Raw genomic sequence first — 22,646 nt, 5'->3', positions numbered from 1 at the left:
TTAGTGTCTGTTAGGGCCACAGGGCGGCTGAGAACGGGTTTCTGCAAGACAAGTAAAAGAAGGCTTTGGTGATAGAAAGGATGCTGGAGATCACACGATAGAATTTTGCAAGACCAGTGACTTCTTCATTGCAAATACCTTTTTATAAACAACATGAAAGACAACTATACACAGGGATCTCACCAGATAGAATACACAAAAATCAAATTGATGGTATATGTGGAAAGAAATGGTGAAAAGCTCCATATTGTCATCCAAAACAAGGCCATGGGCAGACTGGAACAGACCATCAATTGCTCATATGAAAATTCAGGCTGAAGCTGAAGACAAAACAAGTCCACGAGAGCCAAAATAGGACTTTGAATATAATCTGAAGAACAGGTTTGATGCATTAGACACTAGAAGACCAACGACCAGAAAGTTGGGAGATGACATCAGGAACATCATACAGGAAGAAAGTAAAAGATCATTGAAAAGACTGGAAAGAAAGAAAAGACCAAAGTGGATATCAGAAGAGACTCTGAAACTTGCTCTTTAGTGTAGAGATGCCAAAGCAAATGGAAGAAGTTAGGAGATAAGAGAGCTGCGCAGAAAGTTTCAAGGGTCAGCTCAAGAAGACAAAGTCAAATATTATGAAATGTGCAAAGCCCTGGAGTTAGAAAACCGAAAGGGAAGAACAGGCTCAGCATTTCTCAAACTGAGGGAGCTTAAGAAAAAATTCAAGCCTCTACTTGCAGTATTGAGCGCATAATTGAATTATGCAGAAAGCATTCAAAGAAGATGGAAGAAATACACAGAGTCACTGTACCAAAAAGAAATGGTCAGTGTTAAATCATTTGAAGAGCCCGTGACCCTGAAGGAAGAAGTGTGTTCAAGGCATTGGCAAAGAACAAGTCCCTGGAAATTGATGGAACACAAATTGAAATCTAAAGCAAACTGGAGGCACTCACTTATATATGCCAAGAAATTTGGAAGACAACTACTTAGCCAACTGATGGGATGGAAAAGATCTGTATTTGTGCCAGTTCCAAATAGAGCTGACCCAACAGTGTGGAAATCATCAACAGCCCATGCGAGTATAGTTTAATGTTAATATAAAAACGGCTGCAAATATACATTGACAGAGGTTAAAGCCAGATTCAAAAGGGGACGTGGAACAAGGGGTATCATTGCTGATGTCAGAGTGATACTGGCTGGAAGCAAAGAATACCAGAAAGATGTTTACCTGTGCTTTACTGGCTATACAACGGCTTTCAGTTGTGTGGGTCACAGCAAAATATGGACGTTACGGAGTATGAGAATTCTAGAACACTGAAAAGAAAACAAAAATCCTCACCACTGGACCAATTAATAACATTCATATAAATGGAGAAAAGATTTAAGTTGTCAAAGACTTCATTTTGCTCGGATCAACCATCAACACTCATGGAAACAGCAATCAAGAAAGAAATAAAGTGATGTATTGCATTAAGCAGATCTGCTGCACAAGACCATTTTAAGGAGTTGAAGAACAAAGATATCAGTTTTGATACTCCTGACCCAAGCCATTATATTTTCAATGCCTCGTATGCATACAAAAGTTGGGCAGTGAATAAGGAAGACCGGAGAAGAATTGATGCAGAGTTATGGTGTTGGAGGAGAATATTGAAAGTACCATGGACTGCTGAAAGAACCAGTAGATCTTGTGTTAGAAGTACAGCCACAGTGTTCCCTGGAAGTCAGGATGGCCAAACTTTGCCTTTCATACTTTGGACATATTATCAGGAGTTTCCAATCACCAGAGAAGGATATTGTGTGGTAAAGTAGAGGGTCGGAGATAAAGACGAAGACCCCCAATGAAATGGATTAGTACGGTGGTGGCAGTGATGGGCTCAGGCATAGCAATAATTGTGAAGTTGGCCCAGGGCCGGGAAGTGTTACATTTTTTGTGCATAGGATTGCTGAGTCAGTACTGACTCAATGTCACCTAACAACAACCTCAGTGTTTTTCTGGTGGCTCTGTGGTTCTGTAGGTCTGGAACCTAGTGTGCCAGAATCTAATCACCAAAGCCACACAGCCACCTTCCACCTCACGTTCTCAGTTGAGAGAGCAGAGTCTGTTCAGGGGGGATGGATGGCGGTTGGAGTTGGCCACACCTCTGGTCACTAGAGGAAAATAGTGAAAAATAAGGAATTTTCCTGTGTGAGTCTGCTCTGCCAGGCCACCATCTGATGCCAAAGCTGCTCACAAATGTCAAGATGGTCGTGATTTGTCTGGCTTCTGTTAACCAGTCAGCTGTCCCTGCTCAGTTATTACTTCCAGCAAGCACTTAATCCATGCTTTAACTATTCCTCTGAATTTCAAGGTTCCAGGATTTTCATCTGTGTCTGTTCATTTGGTCTCTCGTTTATGTAGAGTATATGCCTAGTCAGCCATCTTTACCGGAAGTTGATTGTTGGTTTGATTTTAATACATGCTACCCATCTCACCCTTGCAAAAGTTGTGGTTGTTGTGAACTGCCGCAGTTCAAGCTCACCAGCTTCTCCTTGGAAACCCTTATACAGGGTTGCTATGGGTTGGAACCAACTTGATGGTACTTCACATGGTATTTCGCTGCAATTTTGATTTTCACCTCTTTTCATGTGTGTGTTGGTTTTCTGAATGTTCTCTTTGATGGTCTGTTTATGTCCTTTACCTATTTTTAGTAGGATTTTTTTTTTTTTTGTCTTTGTTGTTGTTTTGAAGTTTTAGAGATTAGACCCTAACAGATGTTGTTCTTAGATGTTTTCCCCTGTGTGTATATCTCCTTTTACTGTTGGTAATGTTTTTTGATAAGTCATCAATATTATTTTTTAGGAGGTCCCAGCTATTATGTCTTCTGTTGTTTATGCATATATAGTTATGTTTGATAAACTATCTTTAAAAAAATTACATCGCATAGTTTTGTTCTTATATTGTGTTCTGGTATCCTTGTGTGGCATTGTCGTGTTAAGCACTGAATTGCTAACTGCAAGGTTGACGTTCAAGCTCCCCCCATTATTATTATTATGGTTAAGTACAAGTCGATTCTGATCCACAGAAACCCTGTATAAGGTTTCGATGAGTGCCTGGTGAGCTTGAACTCCCAACCTTGTGGTTCAAACCGACTTTGTAGTCCAGTGCATTAACCCACAGTGCCACACCAGTCTCATATTCTCTCTAATAATCCTCTGTTCCTGACCTTCAAGGCATTTCCCACAACTTTAAGAATCTGTGTAATACTGAATTTCCATACTAGACTACTGTAATTTCCTTAAGGACAAGAACCCTGTTTTAATTGATTTGAATTGTGCATGCTTCACCCCTACCCCCACCCCCCACCCCCCAATTATGAGTTAGACTAACTCGGCTGCACTAAACAGCAAGTTATCTTTTGCGAACTTTATTAGAGTTTTATAGCTTTAACTTTTAGTTCTTTGATCCATTTTGAATAAGTTTGTGTATTATGTGAGGTATGGACTATATTTTTCTGAAATGAATATTCAATTTTACCAGTACCATTTATTAATGAGGCGTATTCTTTTACATTGAATTGACTTTTAACTCCTTTTCAGAAATGAGCTAAATAGATTTACTTCTGACTTCCCAATTAGAGTCCATTTGTCCATATACCTGTGTCATTGAACTAGTACCAAGCTGTTTGGATTTCTGCGGCTGTTTAGTATGCTTTGAGATTGCTATTGGTAAAGCTTTGCTATTCTGCAATAATGTTTTGGCTATTTGAAACCTTTATCCTTTTTTGTACATTTGTTATTTCAAATTGATCTTTGAATTGGGTTGGGAAAAGTTGGAGGAAAAGGAGCATGGGTGTTTTAACAACTTTTTGTGTCATTTTGGTTTTGTTTTCACTGAATGCATTAAAACAGATTTTCCTTTTATAATTTCTAAGAATTTTGTAAAATAATCCAATTACATACTTAGTACTTCCATTCTCAACTTACTGGTTGAACTATTTTCCTTAAAGGTTGAGAAACAAAGTTTGGTATACAGAAGTTAAATGAGAAATGTGTGATAATGTGGTATAAATAACCTGGATGTAAATATCTTAGTCTGTTTGTGGGTTGCTTACTATAGCTGAAAACTTATGCCAGAGTTATTGTTAAAGTTTCTAATATTAATGCTTAATATTTTTTTCTCTAGAATTTGTTATTTTTGGATAGACTCATTTCTGTTATTAGTGTAATGGTTGATTGCATCGACTTCTCACCATATAATATTAAACATCAACCTAAAGTTAAATGTAAGTATTTTTTTTTAATTGTCATTTACAACCTTATAAACACTATAGAGTCAGTTGTATTCTATCCTATAGGGTTGCTGTGAGTTGAAATTCTGAGAAATAAAAAAAACTTTAAATGTATTTAATGGTTTATTAGAGAAACAACTCAGTTTTTGGCTTTGTTTAAATTTTATTATACTTCTACCAAATAATTGTCCTCTCTATGATTGTGCATTCCAAATTAATTTTCTAATACATACATATAATGAAATTTTGAGGTTTATTTTGGGGTGTCATTCTGCAAAACACATAGCTATCATTCATATATATGGTAATACATTCTCAAGGGAAACAGTGAAACTATTCTTTACTTTTAAGAGTTTTTACTAAATTCATCTTTATCTTAGCACCTCAGACATCTTCAGATTGGGCCAAAAAGAAGAAGGAACCCCTAGGAAAGTTGGCTTCTTTATTTAAACTTATTGTAAAAGTGATGTATTCTTTCCATACTCTGAGCTACAAGGAAGTCCATTCTGATACCCTCCTTGCTATTGGCAATTCAGTCATCAGCATTCTCTCCAATGTACTTGGACATATTTCTTTGCCTTCTATGATCCGAAAAATATTTGCAACTTTGGCAAGACCCTTGGCATTATTATATGAAAACTCAAAGTAAGTATTTTCTTAAATTAATGCATTTTACAGTAGATTGTGGTTTTCCTAACAGAAGCTGTTTTGTTACGATCTTTACAATTTAATGTTGACTATGTTTAAATGTGCATCTATAGAAAAGATCATTGCCAGAGTACACAATTACAATGTAGAAATTGCAATTTAGCACATTGCTTATTCATCATAGTAAATATTATAAAATGTCTGAAAACGTATTTGACATGTTACTCTGCAATTAACTGTTGGTATGACTTTTAATACATTATATATCTCTTACCATATATATCAGAATGTCAGACTTTACGTAAATATCTGGTTATTAATAATGATGAGTCCTGTATAGTGCTGTAGGATAAGTACTGAACTGCTAACCTCAAGGTCGGCAGTTCAAATCCACCACCTGCTCCTTGGAAACTATACAGGGTCGTTATGAGTCAGAATCGACTTGGATGGCACTTAACAATAACAATAACATTGTCTGCTGTTGAATCAGTATCAATTAAGTGACCCAGTGTGAGAGAGTAGAATTGGCCCATAGTTTGCTAGGAAGCTTTTTGGAAGTAGATCACCAGGTCTTTTCCCATGGAGGCATTGGATAGATTTGAGCTGCCAGCCTTTTGGTTAGCAGTCAAGTGAGTGATTAACTGTTGTGACATCAGGTCTCCTAAATATCTGAAATTGTTATTAGGTGCTGTCGCGTCAGTACCAACGCATAGAGACCCTGTATAGGGTTTCCGAATTGTACCTGGTGAGCTTGAACTGCTGACCTTGTGTTTCAAACAGGCCTTGTGGTCGAGTGCTTATCCTACAGTGACACCATGACCCCAAAAATGTCTATAATAGGATCCCATTAAATTTTTTTTTTAAGGTTTTTATTGTGGATTGAGTGAAAGTTTTCAGGGCACATCATCGGTTTCACATTCAAACATTCATATACCTTGTTTCATTACATTGATTATAATCCCCTCCACATACCATCAGTTAACAGAGTTTCTCTCTATCCTCTTTAGCTTTTTTGGGGGGGAAAACTTTGCCTTTTTGGAATTTACAGTCTCGGCTTTTAGGGAAGGTTTTTACATTTATCTGTGGGTATCCAGGGTTCATGTATGGAATTACTAACCAGCATAACTGAATAATCAGATAAGGGAAGGGACATTTTGCTATGTCTGCTAGCTGGCTAAAGTCTGATCCTTAGAGTCTATGGTTTGGACGGTCAGCAACGCTTGGGCCCACAGGGACTTGTACTCCTGACCGGGTCTGCATGGTCTGCATCAGATTCCCCCTTATTTATTATTTGTTTAAGGGACGCTGCCTGTCTTAGGCGGTCCCATTACATTTTTAATTCAGCTTCCTGTTGGTAGGCATGGTTTCTTTTAAAGCTTTTTCTTTCATGACATAATAGTATTGCCATTGAACTTTATTGTACGTAAATTGGTCACATTTGCCATTATTTTGCAGAAATAATGTGACTAAATGAAATTGTTTCAAAGAGTTGTTGTTAAGTGCCGTCGAGTCGGTTCCGACCCATAGAGACCCTGACCAGGGTTTCCAAGGCTGTAAATCTTTACAGGAGCAGAAAGCCTCATCTTTCTCCTGCGGAGCAGCTGGTAGTTTCAAACTGTTGACCTTGCAGTTTGCAGCCTGATTCGTAACCACTACACAACCAGAGCTCCTTCTGCACATTTAAATTTCAGGATCCTGCAAATCTGTATATTAATTTGCATTTCTTTTTAAATTGTGAATTATCTGGGTGGTATAAAGCTTCACTTGCTCATCTGCTAACTTAATGGTTGGGAATTTGAGTCCACCCAGAGGCTGGAAAATCAACTGTTTAGAAATCCTGTGAAGCACAGTTGAACTCTGACCCATAAGGTCACCCTGAATCAGTATTGACGTGTCGGCAACTGGTTTTGGAGTCCTAGGAGGTTTGAGGCTACTCTAGAGATAGATCTTATTTCCCAACAATCAACCTTGAGAAGCTCGTTTGTTAATACATCAAGCTGGTTCCTACACATAGCAATCCTCTACAGGGTTTCTGAGGTGGACTTGAACTGCCGACCTTGTGGTTCACAGTCCAGTGCTTATCCCAAAGCTAGCAGTGATCGATAAAACAGCAGCAATTTTTTTTTTTTTAATTGCATCTCTCCCTGAACTTTGTGAAGTCACTGGTATTAGTAATACTAGTACAGATTTTTAGGTTTATCTTGCTACGTAGTTTTCAATTTTATGAAATATAATTTGTGCTACATTTTATGTGTTTTTACCTCTTGCAGGCCTGATGAAGTACCTAAAGTATATAGTTGTCTGAACAACAAGGTAAAAATACACATACTGTCACTTTTTTTTTTGAAAGCTAGGACTTACAAAATGTTAGGTTTTGACATAACTCTGCTTTATTATCAAATGACGTATTTTAATTTATTCTTAATGTGGGAGCATGAGTTGCACTCATCCAAAGAATTTAATGATGCTTTAAAGTTTACTTGGTAATTTGTTGGCTTTTAAAGAGGAAATATATATATGTAAAGGTGGATGGTGGCTTTCTGAAAATCCTTTGAATTAGAAAAATCGAAATAGTATGTTTTGTGGTTTTGTGTTTAGTATGATTTGTGCTTTTGTTGTTTCTTATTTTAAAAGTAATGATCTAAGTTACCCTAACAATCTATAATTCTTCCTTTTTTCTAGTTAGAAAAGCTACTAGGAGAAACTATTACTTGTCTGCAGTCCAGCTACAGTGGAGCTTATGACAGTGAACTTCTTGAACAGCTCTCCCCATTATTATGCATAATGTTTGTACACAAGAACAAACAGATTAAAAAACAGAGTGCTCATTTCTGGAATTCCACATTTGCTAAAGTGCCAATGTTAATTTATCCTGAAGAGTTAAAGTATGTTAACAACAAAACTCATGCACTATTCTGTTACATTAATTTAAGTTGATATTTTGGTTTCAACAAAATTGTCTTAGGAGAATTATTACAGAGGATTTCTTAGTTGAAGTATTATTATTTGGCATGCGTGATAATAAACGTCACATGCTCTTCACTGAAGTTAACCTTGAATTTAGGAATTTAAAAAAAGTCATTTAAATTGCCCACTATCCTTAATAGATAAAGCAAAGAGGACAGATCATTGATGATCTTTCAAACTAGATGATGTGTAATGTAATATCATAATTTTATTTGAAACTTTTTCATCATAAAACTTTAGAAATTCTAAAAAATTTAGAAACAACTTCAGATTTTATATGTAATTTCTTCTAGATTTGTGTGTACATAGTATGGTTTTTTTGGGGGGGTGGGTACAAAACATTTTTATAGCAAGATGTAGTTAATTGCTTCCAAGTGATTACTTTGAGTAATAATCTTTTTATCTTTTTATGTGTGATCAGTAATTATGAAGTACTACATGACTAAAAGATGTATATATTTTATGTGTATATATATATATATTTTTTTTTTTTTTCATTTTTAAACAGATCAGTACTAAGACAAGCAAAACAAAAATTTCTGCTTCTGTTGCCTGGTTTGGAAAATGTTGAAACTATGGGTGAATCTAGTGGACCATATTCAGATTCAGTAAGTTTAACGTGGTTTTTGTTTAATTTTATACTAAGGTATCTCATGTACTGTTTTGCAAAGGTTATAGTTATTGAAATACATGCTTAAGTATTAGTTAATATGGAAATAATAGTTACTAGTACATCTCTAAGCTAGGTCTATCCTTTATTTTCACTTTTCAATGGACTTTATTATTCCTTCCATCAGAAAAATGTTCTCTGCTATCATACCATCTATTAGGAACAAAGTTACTTTGGTGAATAATACTCTATGAAAATTTGGAAGTTTTGAGGAATAAAAGTACGTGTATTATCCATGCAGTGGAGCGTCCTTAAAACTTTCTATTAGGTAACAGGTGGATGGGATATAGTTAGCTAATTACTGTTGTTTTTTATTTGGTTTGATCCTTTAGATGATTTTGTTGATTCAAATGTAATTTGGCTTGTAAAAGTCATGTTCATATTGTGAGAGAAAATGTGCTTGTGTTACTGTATTCTGTTATTTGTGTTTTTAACTTCACTGTATTATTCAACATGAAATGTTTTAAGGTTTTAGTTTTCTCTTAGTTTTTTTTCTAATAAAACCAATTTGTTATTTTATTACATAGCTCCGGTGTTTGACATGATGTTCATAAGCTTAATCTAGAAATTTGCACTTACGAATTTTTTTATTCTTTTTAATATAAAAGACAGAAAACTCACAGTTAAATGTGAAGATAAGTGGCATGGAAATAAAATCAAGTGGAAAAAGAGACTCCCTTTTGGCACAGAAAAAGGATACAAAAGAAAATATAAAACCATCAGCCAAAGTATGTTTTTCCAGATTATGTATATTATTAGAACTTTAAAAATAAATGTTAGCTTGTTTTATTTGGAAGTAAAAGATGTAAAAGGCTAAGTAAAGATGAGATTGCAAGGGAGTAGCAGCTCTTAGTCTAGAAAGACTTAGGAAAGCCTGGAAATCTGGAGTTCTTGAGAGATGATTCCTTTAAAGTTAAGTTAAATCTGTGTATTGGTGGTGGTGTTAGGTGCCTTTGAATCTGTTCTTATCCATAGTGACCCTGTCCACAACAGAGCGATGCATATTTGTTGTCGTTAAGAATAGAAAAAAATAGAATCTACATGAAACACGGTTTTAATCTAAATCTAAAACTAAATATTTTACTAGTTCACATGTTTTTAGGCAATAATGTTATTAATTGGATCAAGTTGGGTCTAACTCATGACAATCGCATGTGCAGCAGAAAAAAACATTGCTCTGTTTTGCACCATTTATTTGATTGACAATCTGCTTTGTTGAAAGCAGTATGTGTTTTGAGTGCTTTCTAACCTTATGTTATGAGGACTCATCTTCTAGCACCCAGAATAGATAACTACTTTGTTATGTTCCATACAATTTTCATCAGCTAATTTTTGCAAGTAGATCAGTAGGCCTTTTCTTTCTAGCCTAAGACTTGCAGCTATGTGGAAAGTTGCCCACCACAGAGTGACTCAGGTGGTATTTTAAATACTAGTGGCATAGCTTTCAGCATTATAGCAAAACATAAACCACTATCATATAACAGACTGACAGATGAGTAGTGACAGACAGCAATAGGTTATTTTCTTTGTTGATCTCCAATAAGGAGTATTCAGAGCCCTAGAATGGCACTGTAGCATAAAGCACTGGACTACAAGATTGGTTTGAACACAAAATCGACGATTCAAACACACCAGGTGCTTCTCAGAAATCCTATGCAGGTTTGCTATGAGTCAGAACCAATTGGACAGCACTTAACAACAGTAAGGAATATTCTAGAATCATGGCACCCTGCCCTGGTGGAAAAAAGGTTATTTTAAGGAAAATTCTCTCATATTTTTTTAGCCACTTTCAAGTAGAATGAGGCAGTGCTAGTTGCATTGAAAATTTCTGATGATAACATAATACCAATGTTATTGATACACTCATGTATTATACTTGACTAGTCATGCTTTATCTTGAGAGTTGGATATATTACATTCTCCTGCCAAACTAGTTAAATTGATTTCCATGTATTGACCTTAAAAAACATGAGAGAATTTCAAGAAGTTCATGGAGAAGTGAAATGAAAAGATCATGGAATTTTTCCACAAACTTTTTGATGTCTCCTTGTATATGCCCATGCTTTGTAGGTAGGCATGAACTTTCCTGCTTTTTAAAAAGTCTGTTACAGCTCTCCTCCCCACCCCCCCATATTATTTATTAGATAGAAAACTGTGGTAACATTGTTCTGTTTGTTAACGTGATACATTGCATAGGCTTATTAAACTCGAAACATCCAAGTCACAATTAGAAAACAAATTGAAGTATTAGAAAATACTTTGGATAATCAAATGAACATTTACTTTTTTAAATCTGCAGTTGAAATTTGAATCTTTATCTACAAAAAGCAAGAATGAAATTCTTTTGGAAGAAGAAAAGTCTACTGACTTTGTGTTTATACCTCCAGAAGGAAAAGAAGCAAAGGAAAGAATACTAACTGAACATCAGAAAGAAGTACTCAAAACAAAGAGGTTTGTAAGCCTTTTATTTTGAATTGAACATTCTGTATTCACACTTAGATTTCATGCAACAAACTATAAATTTGCCTTTAGAAATGAGGCCTTAACACATATAAAGATGTTAGCTTATCATAATGTATAGTTAGTACGGTACCAGACATTTCTGAACTGAGTTTCTTTACTCGGGTGAGGGGGCCATTGGGAAGATATTTTCACATGGAAATAAAGCATCTAAATCTTGACTCTGTATTTTTTCTTTAGAAGGCACATTGGTGATCAGATAAGTTTATTGTCTAATGTAGGAATAGTCTTCAAATTTTGAAGTTAATTGTATCTAAAATCTTTTCCAGGAGTGATATTCCTGCCATGTATAATAATCTGGATGTTTCACAAGATACCTTATTTTCTCAGTATAGTCAGGAAGAGTCTATGTAAGTATGGCAACCATTTAAATTTTCTTAATTGGTTTTCTTATATTTAAGTAATTAAAATTGATACAATTATTTCAGGGAAGTTCTGATTCTGACTGAAAAACAAAAGGAAGATTGCAAAATGAAGATTAAGGTACACTATATATTGAAGTTTTCATTATCATCCTTTCATTATGTAATTTCTTAAATTGTAGAATGATTAATACTTGTTGATTTTTATCTTAATAATTTTTAGGTTTATAATTTCTTAACTCCCACTGTGTATGTGTGTGTGTTGCATACATACATACCCATAGTTAATTTGTGTGGCTTTTGCATATTTCAAATTAACACAAGTTAATAGGTATATACTAGTAACTTTGGAGCATTACATCATGCTGAAAGTCCTTGATTGTTGACTGTATTTGCTGATTAACTTATATATGCATTTCTTTGTAGGAAGAACAAAAGGATAGTGATATCATTCCTCAAGATGTCATCGAAAACTGTGGTGTGGATCAATGTCTTCAAAAGGCTTCCTTTTCAAATAAGGAGTATGGTTCTTTGGAAGAAACCAGTCAGGAAATACTGAGCAATAATAATGATTCCAGAAAAAAATCTTCACTTTCATCCAAGAATCCTTCAATTAAAGATGCACGTAGTTCAGCTTCCAATGCCAGTATTTCTGGAACTCAACAACCTATAAGCCGAAGGCAAACCTTCATTACCCTGGAGAAGTTCGATGGTTCAGAAAATAGGCCTTTTAGTCCATCTCCCTTGAATAATATGTCATCAACCATTTCAATGAAGAATAACCAAGAGATCACAACAAAAACAGATACTCCACCAAAAACAAAGAAAAGGGAAATGACTGCTTCAAAATCTGACTCTGAAAAAGCAGTGAATGGAGGAGTTAAGAGGTCAGGTCGAAGATCAGGTAAAACTGAACAAACAGGAAATAAAAGGTCTAAGCCCTTATTGAGGTCTGAACAGGAGACAAATACTCAGGAATCTACTGATGGCGTGATGGCTTTAGAAAATAACTCACCTGGTTTGCTGAAGCAAACAGACTGTGCAACAGATAATCAAGCTTGTCTTTCTGAATCTACAGTACAATGTGAGGATACTAAGCTTAAGCCAACAGTAGAAAATACTGTAGTACTAGAAAATAATATAGAAGAGAAAAATTTAGGTATCAGTTTGGAATCCAAAGAAAACACGCCTCCAACAATAATACCAGCAGATCAAATGGCAAATGAAGATCGTCAAGTTCCAGTCACTCCTCAGAAAACTCTTAGACGGTCTTTAAGGCGACGTTCAGAAATAGCAGAATCTACCCATGATAGCCAAGATATGGAAAACAATCACCAAAGAAAGGAACAAAGTAAGGAAGAAGAAAAGATTCTTCAAAAGAGTCCGTTGCAAACAAAAGATATGTTACCAAATCACCAACTGATTTCTGAACAAACTGTACAAGAACATTTAATTGAAAAAGGAAATAATATAAATGAGGAAACTCTGGGGGTAACTAGCACTAACCCTGAAATTGACCAAAATAGAAGAAAGTCAGACCTTGAGAATATTAAGTCGGAAGGAGATGGTGTCCAGGACACTACAGATAAGTCTTCTGAGACCCCTAGAAGAGGACGTACTCGGTATCAAACAAGAAGAGCATCCCAGGGCCTGCTTTCCAGCATTGAAAACTCAGAATCTGATAGTTCTGAGGCAAAAGAAGAAGGTTCTAAAAAGAAGAGGTCTGGAAAATGTAAAAACACAAACAATGACAGTGTTGACAATGAAGATCAAGAAAAGATTGTAAAACAGGAATGTGTAAAAGTTGAAAATCTGACACATGACAGTATAAATTCTGAAGTAGACATATCTAAAACTTGTGATGCAAAAGATGAAAGCAGTACTGTAACTGTTCAGAATTCTACTGTATCTTCAGATTTGTTAGAAGACGATGCACCAAATGCATCTGAGGAAAAAAGTAAAACTAACAAAAGTGCAGAATATACCTTTACAAGTCCACTTGTGCCAGAGTCGAATCTAAGAACTAGAAATGCCAATAAGAGATTGCATAAACGAGATTCTTCAGAAAATAATGTAGGAGAATCCTCAAGAACAGGGACATCAGATACTTCCTTGCCTTCTGAAAAAGCTCTCCAAGCTCTTGAATGCCAACATAAGAGAAGTAAGAGGGTAAGAAGATCAAAAGGTTGCGATTGCTGTGGAGAAAAATCACAGCCTCAAGAAAAACCATTCATTGGGTTAAAGAACACAGAAAATGATGATGCGAAGGTCAGCGAAACAAAAATGACAGATTTGCCACCTGTTACTGTATCAGAAATGTCTAAAGTGAATGTATGTTCAGAAGTTAAACTTTCAGATGAGCATCATACTGTGAATTTCAAGGAGATTGGTACTAATGATTCATTAATTGTATCTGAAACTGTGTTGAAAGAAGATGCTATTCAAGATTATCTTCCTACTGAAATAGATCATTTTAAAGAAGAAACATGTGGCATGGATTCCAGTAAAGAAGTATCTCTTGAAAGTCAAGAACCATCTAATAGGAACTTTAAAACAGCTGCAGCTGATTCTACAGATGTTTCTCAAGAAAGTTCTTTGGAGAGTAAAGAAAAAGCAGAAGGTATCCTGAAAAAGGAACCAGAGTTAGAGAGCATCCTTAATGTTGAAGCAAATGCATGTCATGTGAAAGAATCCAGTCTAGAGGAAGTAGAAGTTATGGAATTGGATCCAGAAAGTAATAAATCTCTAACTAGTTTCTCAGAACAAGAGAGTGTCAAAACTGATGTTTCTGAAGAAAAGGCAACAGAAGAAAATAATGAAGGAAGGGATAAATGTGAAACCGATATAACTGAAAAACTGAATGCTGACAGAGCAGTTGAGGAATTGAACTCAGGAAATGGTTATTCTGATACTATCACACCAATTAGAGAGATTGTCCAAACTGAGATTTCTGAACCAACAACAGTTGGGAAACCAGATGTACTGAGTGATAAACCTGATCTAGGCTCATTTGAAGGAGTGAATGTTGAAATGGAGAATTGTGAAGAAACAGTAATAGGTGAAGTGAATGCTGCAACTGATCATTTCAGTGAAACAGCAGCTGGAAATAAAACTATCAAAACCTCTAAGCCGGAAGAAGCTGCAACAGAGAGATTGAACACAGAAATTGGCAACTTTGTTCCTGGCGTACTTGATATGAGCACTGAAGAAGGAAGGATTAATGCTAATAAAACTGAAACAAATACTGAACTTAATAAAGCTGAAGAAACAAAATTCCATGACAATCAAGTGATAGTTGGCAAAGATAATGAGGTTTTGGAGGAAGCTCACCATACTGAAGAGAAGGTGGAGGTACCACTACAGTCTTTAACATCTGAAACTACTATCTCTGAACTGATAACTGAAGATAATTTATCTCCTCAAAAATTAAAGGACCTTGATACTTCTCTTGTGTCCGTGAATGACAGTCCAAGTGGTCTGCAGACGCGTTGCGTCTGGTCTCCTCTGGCTTCTCCTTCCACTAGCATTTTAAAGAGAGGACAAAAACGTCCACAAGAAGAGGAGATCCCATCACCTATTAACAAGGTATTTTGGTGGGGTGGGGAGGATTGAGGCTGAATATTTAAGTAGAGCCACATTTAGTTGGAATAGGAGAGGGCTTTAGAAAGTTCATGGAAAAATTCCAGTATCTTCAAATTCCATTTCTCTACAAACTTTCTGACATCACCTTGTATTTTTGCCATACAGTAATACAATCTCTTTAGGTGGTTCCTTTGTTGATTGCTAGATGTGATTTATTTATATTTAGTGTAAATTCTCTTCTATTTTAAACTGTGATGTTAAGTGCCATCGAGTTGGTTCCAGTTCATATCAACAATATAGTGTTTCCCAGGAGCAGGTGATGGGTGGTGGGTTGGAACTGCCAATCTTGTGGTTAGCAGTAGCGGTCCAGTACTTATCCTACAGTGCCGCACTAGAACTCCATATTTAACTATAGCTATTTTAGATTAGAAAACAGACATGTTTTTTGTGCATCTGCTGTAGTGCCTGACACTGTATCTTGAACATAATTTGTTAAATGAAAAAATAAAGGAAAAGGTGCATGACCTCAACCTGTGTTTGAACTCTTCAGAAAAGGTGTAATATTGTCTAGATCAATATACTTCTGAAGGCCATGTTTGCATCTCTAACCCTTTCCTGAAATTTTTACATAACACCAAAATGATGTTTTGGCATCCTTGAGGAGCTCAGCTCACTTTCCTTTTCAATATTATTTGAGTTGGGGCAACAGAAAAATCTGCAAGGACAAGGTCCTTTACATCGGGTAGATGAGATAAGGTTTCCTAACAAAATTCTCCTGTGACAGTCCTTGCTACCCTCCAAGAATGAACAAGTGCATTCTGATGGATAAAAATTCCTCAGCACAACATTTATGGCCTTTCTCTCACCAATGCAGTTTTCCATTTTTTTCAGTCTTCTTTCTAATAAACCTCTAATAAACTTCTCTTGTGTCCTCTAAGAGACTCAATCAAGATTATCCCTTTTAGAATCCGTAAAAATAGTCGCCATAACTGTCTAAGGTCTCCTCTATGCCCAGCAGATCCTCTCAGAAGCCACTTGGTTTTTGAATCATTGCTGAACCCGAGATTCGTTTCAATTAATTCCATAAAATTGTCTTAATTAGCTTTAATCTTGCTTAAAAGATAGATCATCACATCTTTGAGCTAGTTGATCTTCATACGTTTTTAGTGTCCTCTCTTTTTGATGTTTTCTGAAAAACAAGACTAAGACACCTGTAATCAGAGAGAATTTTTCTGTAACCATCTGCTGAACACAGATATGTTTAAAAACATTTTGTTTAGAGCGAACCAGTGTATGAGCTGTAAATCTAGTAGCAGTACTTACAGACTTCCCCTCATACTTGAGATTGTTAACTATGTTTAGGCAGCAAAACAACAGGTTATATAGATTTCTGTAGCAAAATGCTCACTCATTTGGAGTTAAGATTTGGAGACATTTAAATACATATTTAATGGTAAGTAGACGTTTGTTAAGTGTCATCAAATTGCCTCATAGCGACCCTGTATATGGTTCCTGAGAAGCACCTTGTGGGTTTGAACTGCCAACCTTGTGGTTAAACAGTCCAATGTTTATCCTACAGAGCCATACCAGGATTTTAAAAGAGGCCCAAATGACTTCAGACTCTGGAGACAAGAAAGACTAAATTGACACCCAGTTGCTGCAACTTTACTGCTGTCCTGAGAGCTCAGAGCAGACTTAGATATACCAGCTGCCAGTTGTACTGTTTATACATGTTTAATACAGTGCTTTCCCATCAGTGTACATAGTAAGCAAATAAGATTTTTAGGAAAAAATTACAGTTTTATTTGCCATATACATTTTCATGTAAGTTTCTACTGTTGTCCCTTATTTCTAAACCTTTTGTGCTGGATTTTGCAGGGACAGGTTAGAAAAAAAGATAAAGGTATTGAGCCATGGTGTTGAATAGTATTAACTGAAAACAGTTACTTGGAAGAGCAATTATGCTTGTTTGTTGATCGTTTGTGAAATAAAGTTTCCAAACCTGCATTCTATTTTTAGCTAGCCTCATAGTGAGAATTTGTGGTGTTTTTTAAAAGGACTTTGTTTGTTTGTTTTAATGAAAAAACCAAAAACCTGTGTTTTCAGGTTCGCCGTGTCTCCTTTGCAGATCCAATATACCAAGCAGGACTGGCAGATGACATTGATAGGCGCTGCTCTATTGTTAGGTCCCATTCTTCGAATAGTTCTCCCTTAGTAAAAAGTATTAAAAGTTCACCTACTGCACAACCTAAGGTAAGCCATGGGCTTTAAAATACAGATACATTTGTAGAAGCACATACCAGTTGCATGTGAGTTATTTGCCTTTAGCTATTTCAGAAGCAAAATTTTTTTTAGATATATTATCTTGTTTGCTACATGTTAAGCAGGCACAAGTGGTGGTTAAGAAGCAATGTTAATCTGACAAGTAATAGATTAGGCAGTAGTTTGCTCCAGTCTTTTACATCTTCTGAAATTTTAAAAGAATTATTAGTCTTGTGAACATTTAATTGTAAAATTGTAGTTACTAGGGTTCTGAGTGAGTTTTTTTTCTCTCCTATCTAGCGTAATACCACTTCAGCCAAAGGATTTCTGTCCCCAGGATCACGTAGCCCTAAATTTAAGAGCTCAAAGAAGTGTTTAGTAAGAAGTGCTTTAGTTTTCATGTAACATTATATTTTCATGTTCAGTCAGGTGATCTCTGTTTAATCATTTTGCAAATTTATTCCAAGATTACAGAAATGGCTAAAGAATCTGTGCCATGCCCAACAGAAAGTGTTTACCCTGCTTTGGTCAACTGCATGGCGCCTGTTGACATCATTTTACCTCAAATTACATCAAACATGTGGTAAGTGCATATTTAGGTTTATTTCTGGTTTATACAAGATGCTTATTTTAAGAGTTCAACTACAAGAAGAAAGAAGAGGGGGAAAAAATAATCTGATTCAATTTGATGACCTTGACCTACACTTATGGATGTAATAGCTCAAAAAAGGGAACAAATCTTTACAGCGTGGATCATTCCTACCCCCTACATACACAGAGTAGACAGGGATGGACAGCTTTTGACATTGGCTACCCAAAATGTGGCGGGGATAGCTACAAAGGCAAGAAGTGACTGGCTTAAAGCTTTCAAGAGGGAGCCTAGATCCAGAGGGTACAGAGGAAGGTAGAATCCTCATTGAGTAGTATCCAGTCTGTCTGGACGGGACTGATGAAAGGAGAATGGGGATAGGTCCCCTGTGGTACAATGGTGAATAATTGTTATCAGTACTGACTGTTGGAAATGTAAAGGTAGATGTTTTGTAGCAAAAGGAGGCCAGTGATTTACTATGCGGTCCAAGAGCTGAGGTCCCTAGAACCATCAAGGGAGAAGAGCGGAGTGCGAGACCCTACCCAGAGAAGCAGTGACACCACAGATGGAGGCAGAGACGTGTGGAGAAATTGAGTGGCTGGGGACTGTAGACCCAGAGAGGGAGAAGGGACTTGTGTGCTGATGACTGGGGGTCAGGCTTATGGGGTATACCCTTTGGTGGTTGATGCATGGAGGGCATTGTAATCATGACAATGAAACGATACAAGATAGGATGAATTTAAAGCTAATGTTCTCCCATGTAAACTCATATAATTCAGAGTAAAACATTTAAAATAAGACGCTATTTAAGAGAAATACAGTTCAAGTTCTTATATTTTGGGTTTTCTCTAATGTTTTGGTGTGCTATTAGCCAGGGTGTGGCGCTGTGGGTTAATGTGCCAGACTGCAACGCTATTTGGACTGCAAGGTCACCGGTTCAAGCTCACTAGCTGCTCTTTGGAAACCCTCTACAGGGTCGATGTGGGTCGAAATTGACTCAGCGCCACTCAACAACAACATGCTAAATCTTTACATTTACTACCTTGGTTAATTCTAATATAAATCGTATAACAGTATACCAAAAGAGTTCAAAAGGCTTGTGAAATAATTTCATTGTCTTTTAATTCTATTTTTGCGTGAACTCTCTGAAGTCATCTCACAATTATTATTTCCACTTTATTAACTGAAGTGTACAAAAGTTAGTTCACCAAGGGCTCACAGCTAATAAGTAATTATAATGTGAACCATGAGGCTTTACTATTTGTACCCAAACAGCTCGACTCTAGCGATCTGTAATCTTAATCCTACCATTCCTTTGCTTTAGTCATATGGCATTGCCCCCAGTCGCATGCTGACAGTATACTTTATACTAGAATTGTTAAAGAGCTGGTGAGTTGGTCCCAACTCATGGCGACCCTGTATAGGATTTCCAAGGAGCCTCGCCTGGTGAAATTGAACCACCAATTTGTGCGTCAAATTGACCTTGCGGTCCAATACATTATCCTACAGTGTCATATACTAGAATTGCTAACCAATAAACCAAGCATGTACATTAGATTCAAGTTTTAAGTATACATGTACCTGTCCCATGTGCAAACTTAGCTGTAGTGGGGATGGTGGTGGTGTGTTGTCTAATTGGTTCCACCTCACTCATCTTTTATCTTAGACTGATAGATTCGAACTGTTAACTGCTTAGTAATCCACTCTGGTGATGGTGTGTCGAGAGTTTCCAAGGTTATAAGTCTTTACAGGAGCAGAAAGTCTTGTCTTTATCCTGTTTCAAACTGCTGACCTTATGATTTACAGCCTGATTCATAACCACTACACTGCCAAAGTTCCTCAGAGTTCCTTGTTGTTAAGTGCCATCAAGTCGAATGCGACCCTATATAGGGTTTCCATGGAGTAACTGACTGACCTTGCATTTCAAACAACTTTGCAGTCTGACGCATTAGCACACAGTACCACACCAGGACTCACTGAGTTCCTTAGTGGGCCTATACTGGGTGCGAAGTGGCTCCATATGATAAGAACTGGGCTGTGAACCACAAGGCTGAAGTTCAAGCCTGCCAGGCACTCCCCCAGAGAACGATGAGGTTGTTTGCTCCTGTGAAGATTTTGTTCCCAAAGCCTTGTAAATCCTATGCAGGATTGCTGTGAGTCAGAATCAACTTGATCACACTGAACAGCAGTCCATTGACTATTTTGGACTTATGTTGCACTATTATGGCACTGTAGGATAAGCACTGGACTGCTAACCACATGGTTGGTTCAAATCCAACAGTTGCTTTTGGAAACAGGGCTGCTATGTATGAGTTGGAACCAACTCATCTGCACTTAACAACAGTACAATTATAAATAAATTTAGTTGTGATTGAGTTTAAATAGGTAAATTCTCAAGTAGAATATAAACAAGATTATCTTTGTATAATGTTTGTCTTTTTTCCTTCATTACTATTTTCAGGGCAAGAGGCCTGGGTCAACTCATAAGAGCCAAAAATATAAAAACGATTGGTGATTTGAGTACTCTCACAGCATCTGAAATAAAAACACTTCCTATCCGTTCTCCGAAAGTATCCAATGTAAAAAAGGCTCTCAGAATATATCATGAGCAGCAGGTAAAAATTATCCGTGCAGATATTAATTACAACTCATGTATAAATCAATGCTCCAGAAATGCAGTTTATAGAACTCATTTTAAAGTCTTGGAATATTTGTTTCCCCCTTTCTCCTCCTAATCAATATTAACTCATTTTTAAAACAAGTTTGTAACCCCACAAAGTTGTTTATTTGGTACTGTTTTTATATAATGTATCTCTGGTATATTTTTAAATTCCCTGTTCTTCAGGTTCCCTTGTTTTACTGTTCTCTTTCATTTCCATTAATTAGTATTTTCTTCCATAGCTGCTAGTCCTAATGTTTGAATTCAGACATTCATTAAAATCTAGCACTTTTGTGACTTATTTTTCAAGGTAATGATAAAAGCTTAGGTTTTTTCCTATTAAAAATATATGCAAAAAATTTAAATGTAGGTTCATAAGGATTCACAGACTCTCGTGAAAACAGATTAATAAATGAAAATAGGGTATTACGTTATAACCAGTGTTCTGTACTAGAGAGTATGCCAATTCCTAGAAGACGTTCAACACCTGCTGTATTCTCTAAAGCCCTTAATTTTGTATTTTAATTGTGATTTTGTAGTGGTGGTTGGTTTTTTTTTAACCAATACTTCCCCACCCCCAAAATCTTTTGATTTCCAGTCTTAATGGACCAAGATTTTAGTTTTTAGGTATTTTCTCAGCCAGTGCTTTATGGGCCCTGGGAAGATCTAGAGTTTCCTTTCACAAACAAGTTCCTAAATATAATTTCTAATGCTATTTTTTGTTGTACAATTTTCTAAATATATTAGCTAAGATAATTACATTAGTCATATGGACTTTGAAACATAGGAGGAGGCTTCACAAAGTTTGTACCGAAAGTTCCACTGTCTTTTCCATTTGATTTTTCATGAACTTTTGGAAGCCTCTTTGTATCATGACAAAATCCTTTCCAGTATTAGTGCTACTTATCATAGTTTTAAGGAGCTTTGGTAGCGTAGTGGTTACAAATCGGGCTGTGAACCACAAGGTCAGCAGTTCGAAACTACCAGCTGTTTGGCGAGAGAAACCCCTGTACAGGGTCGCTGTGAGTCGGAACTGACTCCACAGCACATAAACACCACCACCATCACAGTTTTGGAGTCCTGGTGTGGCGCTGTGGGTTAATGCGCCAGACTGCAAAGCCGTTTGAACTGCAAGGTCAGCAGTTCAAGCTCACCACCTGCTCCTAGGAAACCCTATATAGGGTCGCTATGGGTCAGAAGTGGCTCAGTGGCACTTAACAACAACATCATCATTGTTTTAAGGAGCCTCCGGTAGGTAGCTTAGTGGTTAAGAGTCAGCTGCTAACTTCAGTGTTAGCAGTTCAAGCAGCCAGCTGTTCATGGACAAAAGATGAGGCTTTCTGCTCCTATAAAGATACCTGTAGCCTTGGAAGCCCTAGCTATACAGGGTCACTATGAGTAGGCACCGACTCCACAGCACATAATCGCCACCACCATCATAGTGTTAACTTTAACTTTGTCCTTGTCTTTTTATTCTTTACTGACTTGAATGAATGATTTAGGTGAAGTCTCGTGGACTAGAAGAAATTCCAGTTTTTGATATTTCAGAAAAAGCTTTAAATGGAATAGAAAATAAATCTGCCTCTTTGGAAGAAGAAAAACTTGCATCAGGTATAGTTTTATAATGTTGAATAACATTAATTAGGAGCTCAGCTTACTTACCTGAAGAAACAGTTATTTTACTATGCTTTTGATGTTAATTTTCGTTTAACTTGAACCATTTTTGTGTGTGTGTCAAGTATCTGATGAAATAACTCAATTTGACTTAAATTGTGTCTAATTGTTTTTATCTTAATTGCCAGCTTCATCTGAATCTTAAATAAGAATATGAACTTTTTTTAACTTCAAAGGAGATATATACACTTAATTTTTATCTGTTTGATTTAAATTTGATGTTTTTATTTTAGCTTTCATTGATCCTGTTGCTTTAGAATCTCCACTGTCTAAAAATCTTGTGGCACAGATCAATTCACTTGCTCTTCAACTGAATTCAGAAGATCTCCACAATTATTCAGGAAGCCAACTCTTTGAAATGCATGAGAAACTTGGTAGCATGGCAAATTCTATCATAAAAAATCTACAGTCACGTTGGAGGTCACCAGGCCATGAAGATTCTGCTTAG

At 36.4% G+C, this 22,646-nt stretch overlaps 1 protein-coding gene across 1 annotated transcript in view; it reads left to right on the top strand.

Moving 5' to 3' along the window:
- Positions 1–22,646, top strand: part of RIF1 (RAP1 interacting factor homolog (yeast)) — a 69,644-nt gene extending 46,998 nt beyond the window's left edge. The window contains 16 exon segments of the mRNA XM_006834593.1: positions 4,160–4,259; positions 4,646–4,910; positions 7,184–7,226; positions 7,596–7,798; positions 8,389–8,488; positions 9,159–9,278; positions 10,850–11,001; positions 11,340–11,420; positions 11,499–11,553; positions 11,859–15,017; positions 17,121–17,267; positions 17,577–17,654; positions 17,744–17,859; positions 20,327–20,480; positions 22,027–22,135; positions 22,432–22,646. Of these exon segments, the coding sequence (XP_006834656.1) occupies positions 4,160–4,259; positions 4,646–4,910; positions 7,184–7,226; positions 7,596–7,798; positions 8,389–8,488; positions 9,159–9,278; positions 10,850–11,001; positions 11,340–11,420; positions 11,499–11,553; positions 11,859–15,017; positions 17,121–17,267; positions 17,577–17,654; positions 17,744–17,859; positions 20,327–20,480; positions 22,027–22,135; positions 22,432–22,646 (5,097 nt within the window).

The sequence above is a fragment of the Chrysochloris asiatica genome, unplaced genomic scaffold (assembly GCF_000296735.1).
Source record: "Chrysochloris asiatica unplaced genomic scaffold, ChrAsi1.0 scaffold00012, whole genome shotgun sequence".
NCBI classification, from domain to species: Eukaryota; Metazoa; Chordata; class Mammalia; order Afrosoricida; family Chrysochloridae; genus Chrysochloris; species Chrysochloris asiatica.
The sequence above is the reverse complement of the archived record's forward strand: the minus strand, read 5'-3'. Positions and strand labels throughout refer to the sequence as shown.